The sequence below is a fragment of the Notolabrus celidotus genome, chromosome 11 (genome assembly GCF_009762535.1).
Source record: "Notolabrus celidotus isolate fNotCel1 chromosome 11, fNotCel1.pri, whole genome shotgun sequence".
Taxonomy (NCBI): Eukaryota; Metazoa; Chordata; class Actinopteri; order Labriformes; family Labridae; genus Notolabrus; species Notolabrus celidotus.
The window spans coordinates 18606874-18616831 of NC_048282.1; the positions used below are offsets into that span (position 1 = coordinate 18606874).

General features: G+C 41.4%; 1 protein-coding gene across 3 annotated transcripts in view; it reads left to right on the forward strand.

Moving 5' to 3' along the window:
- l1cama (L1 cell adhesion molecule, paralog a) overlaps positions 1-8781 on the forward strand; it is a 52971-nt gene extending 44190 nt beyond the window's left edge. For 2 of the 3 annotated variants that reach the window (XM_034696645.1, XM_034696646.1), the window contains 18 exons: positions 2-113; positions 494-654; positions 749-908; positions 1216-1340; positions 1514-1615; positions 2027-2224; positions 2312-2382; positions 2470-2695; positions 2803-2918; positions 3536-3752; positions 4030-4152; positions 4423-4599; positions 4706-4819; positions 4924-5073; positions 5462-5593; positions 6571-6643; positions 6797-6808; positions 7240-8781. In XM_034696645.1, the coding sequence (XP_034552536.1) occupies positions 2-113; positions 494-654; positions 749-908; positions 1216-1340; positions 1514-1615; positions 2027-2224; positions 2312-2382; positions 2470-2695; positions 2803-2918; positions 3536-3752; positions 4030-4152; positions 4423-4599; positions 4706-4819; positions 4924-5073; positions 5462-5593; positions 6571-6643; positions 6797-6808; positions 7240-7501 (2531 nt within the window). In that variant the 3' untranslated portion in view covers positions 7502-8781. The remainder of the gene's footprint in view (position 1; positions 114-493; positions 655-748; positions 909-1215; positions 1341-1513; positions 1616-2026; positions 2225-2311; positions 2383-2469; positions 2696-2802; positions 2919-3535; positions 3753-4029; positions 4153-4422; positions 4600-4705; positions 4820-4923; positions 5074-5461; positions 5594-6570; positions 6644-6796; positions 6809-7239) is intronic. The other variant, XM_034696647.1, reaches the window with a different exon arrangement.
- The last annotated feature ends 1177 nt before the right edge of the window (positions 8782-9958 follow it).

The following is a 9958-nucleotide window of genomic DNA, read 5'->3' on the forward strand; positions in this document are numbered from 1 at the left end:
GAGCTGCCTCCTCAGATCCTAACCGATAGTGGGAATACATACACATTTACAGAGGACCAGAAAGCTTTACTGGAATGTGACACCTTTGGCTCCCCTAAACCTAAAGTCATATGGTGAGGCACAAACCACCTTACTATATTTAATCAAATATACTGTTTTTCATTCCAGGTCACAGTAATGTGTATTGTAGTATGCTGTCTAGAAGGTTTTCATATTAACAGATTTCACAGAGGTGATATAATTGCGTAGGTAGCTCTTTGTGTGCATAAATTAACAGCCAAATGCTGTTACATCTGAGCTGTGACTATAGATTTTATTTATAGGGGGCTATTTCCAACGTTGCTTTGCTCTGTCTCCTGGAATAGATGATTGAACTGGTGAATTCATCAGTGCCTGCAGCAGCCAAAAAAAACTTTATTTTTCACCCTGCTTTCTAAGTTTCTGCTTTCACATCACTAATGTGCCTCTTTGGATGTGTATGTGTCTCTTACAGGGAGAGTGGCAGCACCTCCCCCATTCTGGCAGATCCCAGAGTCAACCCGCTTGCCAACGGAGGACTCGAAATCACAAATGTCACTCACGACGATCAGGGCATCTACAACTGCTTCGTACAAAACACTAACTTGTCCATCAGTGCCGTGCTGGAAGTGCTCAGTAAGTGAAACATCGTGAAGCCTAGCAGCTGATGTTGTTTACGCCTCAAGACGATTTTACTCAGCATAATTTGTCTCCCTGTTTTCTCCTCTAGACAGGACAGTGATCATCACACCTCCACAGGATCTTAAAGTGCAACCTGGAAACACAGCAATCTTCACTTGTGTGGGCCTTGTTGACCAAAAACTGGACCCACCATTAATTCAGTGGAGAAAGGACGAAAAGAAGCTCTTTCAGTCCCACAGTGATGAAAAGTAAGACTTAACTCTGCACATTAGATAATCTCTGCAGTCCATCTTAAATTGTTTTACCCTTAATCAGAAGGTCAAACTTTGAGCTGTGTTTACAGATCAGAGCAACCTTATACAGCGTAACTTTCTTTCTTTCTTGTTTTCCCCTTGTAGCGATGTTAATCTGCATTGCCCCAATTACGTACCCAAAAAACCTTATGAATAAGTGACTATGTTGACACACATAAAAAGGAGGATGGGATGAGGAGGTGGGGGAAAACATGCTGTTGAATGATGGAAGGTAACAATGATGTCTATATTTTTTTATCAGATACACATTTGAAGGACCAGACCTGATAATAGCTGATGTGAGACCAGATGATGAGGCAGTTTACACCTGTCAGGTCATCACTAAACTGGACATGGCTGAAGCCAGCAGCACCCTCACTTTGTGTGGTAAGATATATATGGTATATGATCACATACAGTACACAGACAATCTATGCAAAGAACAAAAGCAAACTGTTTTTCAGTTTTGCTTAGACTCAGGACAGTTAGTTTAACTTGTCATGTGGACACACACAGTAAGAATATAGTTGTGGTTATGGTCTTATTTATTTCCCTGTCAGATCGCCCGGACCCTCCTAGCCTCCTCCAGATCACTGATTCAAAACATCGAGCAGTGACCCTCAGCTGGACACCAGGAGATGACCACAACAGCCCTGTGCTAGGTTTAGTACAGACAAACACACAAACACTCACTCATAACTGCACAAATGTCTTCACACACCTGTCATTGTTTTATTCTGTGTACAGTTTTCTTTTCATGCTTCAGTTGAAAGAATGTTTTCTCCTGCTGTGATCTTCTTGTGCCACTAAGCGAAGATGTGTACTGACACAGACACAAATCATCATGTCTAATTCCAATCCTTAGAGCAACAAATGCATATCATTTATCTCCCTCTGGCAAAATGAAAGACAGCTCTGTTTTCATTACTTAGACAGTATAATTATTATTTGATCTGCAACATCAGACTTGTGGAGCTAAAAGTGTCCCAGCATGACTTTATCACAAATTAGTTTATTTGTGTTTGTATTGTTTCCTCTCTGCTCCTCCTTTACTGAGTTTTTCTTCTTTGCAGAGTATGTGGTAGAGTATGAGGACCAAAGGTCTATGGACAAGGGTTGGAAGGAGCTCAAGAAAGTAAGTGCACACAAGGAGCGTGCCAGTCTTGCTCTATGGCCCTACATGTCCTACCGTTTTAGGGTCATCGCCATCAATGATGTGGGCAAGAGCAGCCCTAGCAAGCCATCTGAAATCCACAACACAGTTGCTGAAGGTTAGAGCCAGTGTTTCTTTGCTGTAAGTTTTCATACTCAAAGTGAACTCAAAATGAAATGACACTAAGCTTTTCTCTGAATAACAGCTCCGGACAGTAACCCTGAAGATGTCAGGAGTGAGTCCACAGACCCTGGCACTCTGGTCATCTCCTGGGAGGTACATCTTCTACCAGAATGTGACACAAAGTAAAACTAATATTTTCAAAGTGGTTGTGCCTTATCGGTTGCTTGCCCATCTCTGCAGGAAATTGACAAACAGAACTTCAATGGACCTGACTTCAAGTACCGGGTACTGTGGAGGCGGGTGGTGGGCAGCGGGCCGACCTGGCATACCAATTACACAACTGCACAACCATTTACAGTCAACGACAGTGGCAACTTCTCCGCCTTTGAGATCAAAGTACAGGCTGTCAATGAAATAGGGCACGGACCTGAGCCTGACCCCGTTATTGGCTACTCAGGAGAGGATGGTAAAATATTCTTACAGCATTTACAAAGGGTTAAAAGAATATTCTGTGTGATATTTACTCAATATTCATTCTCACCCAATCCTCACCTGACTGTTATTGCCCCTCAGTTCCACTGGAGGCTCCAATAGATGTGGGTGTTGCACTTCTGAACAGCTCAGCCATCAGAGTGGCTTGGGCAGCAGTAGACCGAGAGACGGTCAGAGGACACCTGCTGGGGTACAAGGTACTGCTCCTGTATCTCTTCTGTTGTTTGGCCTGACATATCCAGCTCCTGTCCTCATGAATTAAACATCCTGGGGGTTTACAGCGGAGGCAGCCAGATCTTAGCTTGGCAGAGCTTCACAGTTCCTTTTACTTTCAAGGTTGTGCAGAATAGAAGGTTTTTATTTTTATTTTGGATGATCTAACCTTCAAAATGTATCATACTCTTTTTGCACTGCTGCTCTTTCTCTATTTTGTGTATTTGTTGCAACATCTAAGCCATACTTCATCATTTTTAAACTGCTTGATGATTACATTATTTCCAATTTAGTAAGTAAGTAAGTAAGTAAGCAAGTAAAAAATTATTTATATAGCACTTTTAAAACGCTCGGTTACAAAGTGCTTCACAGGCAAAAACAATAAAAACAAGCAAGATAGAAACAAAATACATATGCTGAAATAATCAGACAAGCAAGGCAATAGACAGACAACAGTAGAAATTAAATGGGAGGTTCTATACTTAAAATATGAAATACATTTTATATTGAGTATTGTAAGAAGTCTATGAGATTTTTTTGAAGAAACTCAGAAACTAATCTAGTCCTTGATTATTATCGCCTCTGACGTTTTTGCCTCCAGATCTACTTGACCAGAATCGGCTCAGGAGGCCACCACCGGGGCCGGAGGGCTCGGGAGCCAGAGAGCACCATGATGGTAGAGACCGTGGCCAACGAGGAGAAGAAGGTGATCGGTAATCTCAGACCATACTCCCACTATTCCCTGGTGGTCACTGCATTCAACAGCAAAGGCGAGGGACCCCCTTCTGAGATGCTGACCTTCACGACTCCTCAAGGAGGTAAGACTAGACAAGAAAGAAGGGGCTCATATAGCATGAGATGACGGATAAAGTGGGGGAAGAGATTTAATTGTAACAGGGACAAACAAAGGTGGAGGATAGAAAGATGAAGGGACAGAGAGTGATTGAATTGAGGGTGGAAGAGGGATTATGGTCAGGCAGGGAAAATTATTGACAAGCAGGCAGCTGTTGGTGGAATATAGGTGACAGTTGATCAGAATAGTGTGATAATGCCTTGACAGGGCATTTTAATTGAGATCGCTTGTGTTGCTGCTAGTCCCTGGTCCTCCAGAATCCTTCGTGTTGGAGAGTCCATCAGAAACAGAGATGACCCTTCACTGGACGCCTCCTGAACAACCAAACGGAGTCCTCATTGGATATCTTCTGCAGTACCAGCAGAGTAAGCATTGTTAACACCCTTACCTAACAAAAACAAGACACATCAGACATCTAAAATCTTCAGTAAACTAAGATTTCCTAAGCTGTATGATCAGTAAAAGCATCATAACAAACTAAACCACTCTATACATGTCTAGCTAAATCAATAATACCAGATAAATGTCAAAAGAGTAGCCTCCTAATGATGCTCATCATTCAGTCACATGTCACCCACAACAAGGTCGCCAGGATCAAGTAATGATTAAATGTTTTTGTGCTGTGCTGTGGTCAGTTGTGGAGAGTGATGACAGCCCCATGCAGGTAGAGACAATAGATGACGACAAAGTCGACCACCTCACTCTGAAAGGTCTGGACCGCCACAGTCACTACCGTTTCTACCTGAGGGGGCGCACCAATGCAGGGGACGGGATGCCCATCATGAGAGAGGGCGCCACTACGCTGGATGGAGGTACAGAACCAGATTTACAGAATTTTCATCATCACAGATCAGACACATAGAGGTCCATGTTGTGTTTCATGAAATACTTGAAATCCTCTTTCTGAATGTCTTGTAGCTCCTCCTGCAAACTTCAGCCTGTCTGAGGGGGAAACCTCGGTTAACCTCAGCTGGGTGGCCAAGAAGAGACACAGGAACGTTAGCTTCCAGATCAAATACCTCAAAAAGAATGGTATGAGACCTAACTTGCATGTGCATGAGAAAAACTTTAAAAATTCAACATTTATAACTCTAAACACTAAAAACGTAACCAAAGTTCATATCATGTCCTGTCAGATGGCACCAGTTGGAAGATGTCAGAAAGGGTGAACTCCTCGCAGTCTTTCTACCAGCTCCAGGGCCTCACTCCTGGCTCTCATTATCGTCTCCACTTCATGTACAACAACAAGTCTTTCTGGGAGACTGACATCAACACAAAAGGAACAGGTACTATGAGCCCTCCGTCTCTACGCAGCCTCGCTGCTGGGCTTCCCACATCTAAATATAACGGTGATCCTTCTGAGCGTGTTGTGCTGTTCTCTCAACTGCCTGTGAAGTGCTTTGAAAGAAGTATGTCAAAGAGAGCTTGGTTAGCCATATGAAAGATCCATTACTTGTGTTTGTTTGGTGCATTTTTCTGTTTCCTTTGATTCCCGAGCAAAATACCACCTTTGTCAAAATGCCTAGTCTCTTTTGCTCTAGATCCTGCTCCCTTGCTTCCTCTGTTATCTTGTTTCTGCTACTTTTTCATCCTTCCCTCCTCTCGTTTTTTCATCTTGTGTCCCCAATTTGTAAAACTCACTTTTGCTTTTTCTACTTCTGTCTTTTTTCCCAGCTGCAACGGAGATGCTGCAGAGCTTTGCCACACAGGGCTGGTTTATTGGTCTTGTGAGCGCCATCGTGCTTTTGCTGCTGATACTGCTCATCCTCTGCTTCATCAAGAGGAGTAAAGGGGGGAAGTATTCAGGTAAGTCCAGCGTCCTTCAGCAAAGATCCCAATCTTTAACACTGTGTATGTGTGGTGTTGGTGAAGACAAAAGTGTTGAGACCTCAAAATACTTTTTTTAAAGAATGTACTATCATTGCTGCTCCTCATAACCCTGCATATAAGAACAATTCAGTGTTAAAAAACTGCTGTGTCACCCTCCACATAAGTTTAGTGGGCAACACTGAACAGTCTGGAGCCATAAAGCTGTTTGATAATGAAGTAACACTGCAGTACAAAAAGGAGCCAAGCAGTTAGATGAATGCGCCAAAGTAAACACGATTATTCTTAGTAAATAAGCAAAATAAGATTGCACGAGGTTAAAATTTTGTGCCAAACTGCTCTGTGCGTGATGCATTCAGTGGCTCCAAAAATTTTGCAATTTCCACCTTTGCCAATTGTCCTCCTTACAGCCTTCATAACACAAATATAGTAAACCCCACCCCAAAGCTTATACTTCTTCTCTGTGATAGCAAGGAAGAGGCTCTGCCTTTTAAAAGACTGTGAAATAATAACCACAAACCACAAGAGTAACTGCAACCTGCAGGCCACTGTCTGACTGGTCAGAAAAAAAGAAGCACCAGCCTTTTATCTCCTTCCACACGAGGGAGAAACAAGCAGCTGGCTTCTTTTAAAGAAGGCTCGACTGTCTGTGTTAAAAGGATGGACTGATAGAATAATGTAAACATACTATGGTAAGAAAATGAATAATTGAATTGAATTAGTTTTTTAAATATTTTGCTGAAAGTGAGGTCAAACATCAAACAGTACACAAAAAAAAATGCTGTTTAGAGGTCTTAATCTTTCAGCCAGAAACATAAAGATACTCAATCTTCTTTTATTCTCTCAGTGTTATCTTGCCACACAACAGAATGTAATTATCGATGTCTGACTTAATGGAGAGAGAGAAACATGGCTGAGATCTCCCTGATAATGAAATCCAATAATCTCTTTCTCAGTGAAAGATAAAGAAGAGGGTCCGATGGACTCGGAAGCACGACCAATGAAGGATGAGACTTTTGGAGAGTACAGGTTTGTCATCTTAAAGAACATCACCTTTTTAAGTTTCTTTGAATTATTTAAACTCCTAACACAGCCTCACCCCCTCAGCACTGTTTGCGCTTTCTAATCCTTTGTGCTCCTTTCATTCTCCTCTTCTCCCTAATGCTTGCCCCTCGTATGCAGATCCCTGGAGAGGTATGCTGTGATGTGATATGCTATCCCTAACCCACTTATGTTGATGATCCCATGCCCATGTGCAACCTACCCCCTGACTTTCCTGCAACATTAAGTGTATTCATGATGTAATGTGTCATTTAGGACTGCAACTGAAGATTTTTTTTTTGGCTTTTAATTTGCTGTTCTTTCTTTAGTAATCTAAACATTGAGAACTGGGCAAAAAAAAGCCAATCATATATCCTGAAGCTCAAGCTGACCTTGTAAAATATCATGTTTTTCTCACTAAAAGTCTAAAAAAAACTAATTTATTACTCTTATTCTGAAATGTCTTACTTTCAAAAGACCTGAAAGATAAGAATTTGAGTAAATGTGTGTTCATCTCACATATGAAAATGTAATCCGAAGTCATTCATTAATTTTTCCTGTTGATGACTTCTACTTTACTATAGTGATCTCGAGGAGAAGCACACTGCAAGCCAGCCATCCCTGTGCGAGGAGAGCAAGCTGTGCAGCGAAGACAACCTGGACTTCAACGGCAGCAGCGCCATCACCATGGAGCTCAATATGGACGAGTCTCTGGTCAGCCAGTTCAGCCGCCCCAGCGAAGGTCCCGAGACGCTCCACGGCCTGCCTGACAACTCCCCGCTCAACCCCACCTCTGCTCCTCCAGCAACCAACGGCATGCCCAACTCAGTCACCATCCTGGATTAACCTCCCCTCAGATGGGGGCCATCAGACCAAAACATGTCAACACATACGTGCCCGTACGCTCCTGTCCCCTGCTGACCTGCTGATCTGTAGTTTACGACTGATACACAATCAATACGTTGACTTTTCAGATGCACTTGGCCGTCATCTGATAGACTGGACTATTTTGACCAAAGGAGTGTCCAAAGTAGTGGACAATGTGATACAAGTCTGACTGACCTGAAATGCCCTTCGACCCCCCTCCCTTGACGTCCTTTATCTGTGGTTTACAACATATCTTAATGACTAACATTCATTCCCCTCCTTTTCTTCTCTTGTTTTTCTCTTCAAACAGACAGCTCTATAGAAAGATAAAGACAGAATGTTGTACAGGTAGAAATATCACAGGGATTGTAGGTGTGGTCCTATAGAGATGCTGAGTAGTGAATTCAGAGAGGATGATGATGATGATGGTAGAGTGGAGAATCAGACAGCACATGCTGCTGTGAAAAGTCTTGAATCTTAGACATCTATCATGCCTTATATCATTTCGAACTATTTTGTACGTCTAATGCCATTTGATGTCTTGGATTGTGTGCGTCTGTGAATTTTTCAATTTTTTTTACAACTGTTTTTGGATATGAAACATCCTTTTGTTAGCTTTTTATTTATATCATCAGCTTTCATATTTTTTCTACTACATGTGTTTAAATAATCACTCCTCTTTAGTGACATACTACATAATCATGTTTTTTTAATTGAAACTAAGTAAAGCCAAGTTTCTAACTATAAATAACATTGGATGCATACGGGGAACTTGCTGTGAAAATGCTAAGTAGCATCTGGTGTATATAGCTGCATCTACATCTATCTATTTAGCCATAATACAGTATTATAGATATGTACATGCTCCTTCTAAGTTCCTGTGCCTGCTGGGTCTGTATAGAGCACCAGATTGATGTCATTACTCTCTCGCCTTCCCACCAGAAGTGTAATGTCATGATTGGAAATGATATTGTAATTTTTTGTGTCAAGACCTATGTGTAGCTTTCTGTATCTGTCTTTGTCTCTTTCTACACTGTATTAAAACACTGTTGTCTCTAATTAACAACTTTTTCATACCTGTCCATCTCATACTACACAAGCTGAGGAGCAGTATTTATGTATATTAACAGATCAGAGGGAGGAGTCTTCTCCCAACTTTTATTTTTCAGACCTTCATCAATGCAAGTGGATTTTGCAGACAGGTTTAATGAATGCCAGTTGATGTTTAATAAAGGCACGCAGTTGGTATCTACATCAAACACAGAGAATGTATTCTTTTCAAGCTGGGCAGACATTGTATTTACATGCTTCTGATTAAACTGGATACATAAACATGGAGATGATTACTTTGCCCCCTTGGAATGTAAATACAACCCCAAAAGATTGTTTTGATGAACCCAAAAATGTTTGATATAAAAATGTGAAAATTGTGCAGGTTTGAACCCCCTTAACTTCCTTTTCTTCTTTGTACTATTGCTATGAGATCACACTTTTTTGACTAACAATTGCAGTGAGATTTGGCTGTTTGAGCAAAAAAGCATTCATAGCTGAGAAAAAAATAAAGAGGGAAAAAATTCACTTTGTTCTGTAGATGTTTGCAAACATTTCAAAATTAAAAAAACAAAAAAAACAACAAATTTTGCATAAGTGTCATTTAGTGATAGTAGTTCATAAGCTAAGATTTCATTCATGTCAGTGACCATGTAGCGATGCTTTGCAGTGCAGTGAATATCTGTGGAGTTTTTGTCTGATGCAGTTATGAGAGGAAGGGGTGCAGCGAGCCTGTTTGTGCATACAACAGGGGGTAACTTTATGCAACGTTGCTGCCTCAGTTCCCCCTGTTCAAATAAAAGCTTGACACTGGCCAAACACCACCAGACAGTCCCTGAGATAGAGTTTTTGGGATGTCAACAAAGGCTAGTGGTGCTGAAGGAGGTGTGTGTACGCTCCTTGTTGTCAGTTACTCAGACACACTCAGGACAAATAAAGCTTTTAAAAAAATCTATTTTCATACAGGAGCGATGAATGACAAAATGTACCAATATTCTAACTTGACTATCTGCTGCTAAACATCTGTGTTTGTTAGCGTTGGGGAGTAAATGTTAGCTTTGAATGTGTAATGAGTGCACACACGCAGATACTCACTCGACTGCCACTCACTCTTTGCTTTTCATGTGTCGAGGGGGAAAGCTGGCCTTTGCTTTTCCACTGTTATTTTCCCTTTTATAGAGTTAAAGGATAAAAACCTATTATAAATTGAATTGGTTTGTTTAGAGGAGAATTTTCAGAACTCAGATTTAAATAACAATGCCTAAGTGGGGGGGGGGGAGGTAATGGAAGAGAAAAGGAGAGGAAAGAGGGTAAGGGAGTGTGTGTCACAGCTGGGATGTAGCTGTGCCTCTTTATGGTGTGTGGGGTGCACAATCAATGGGACTG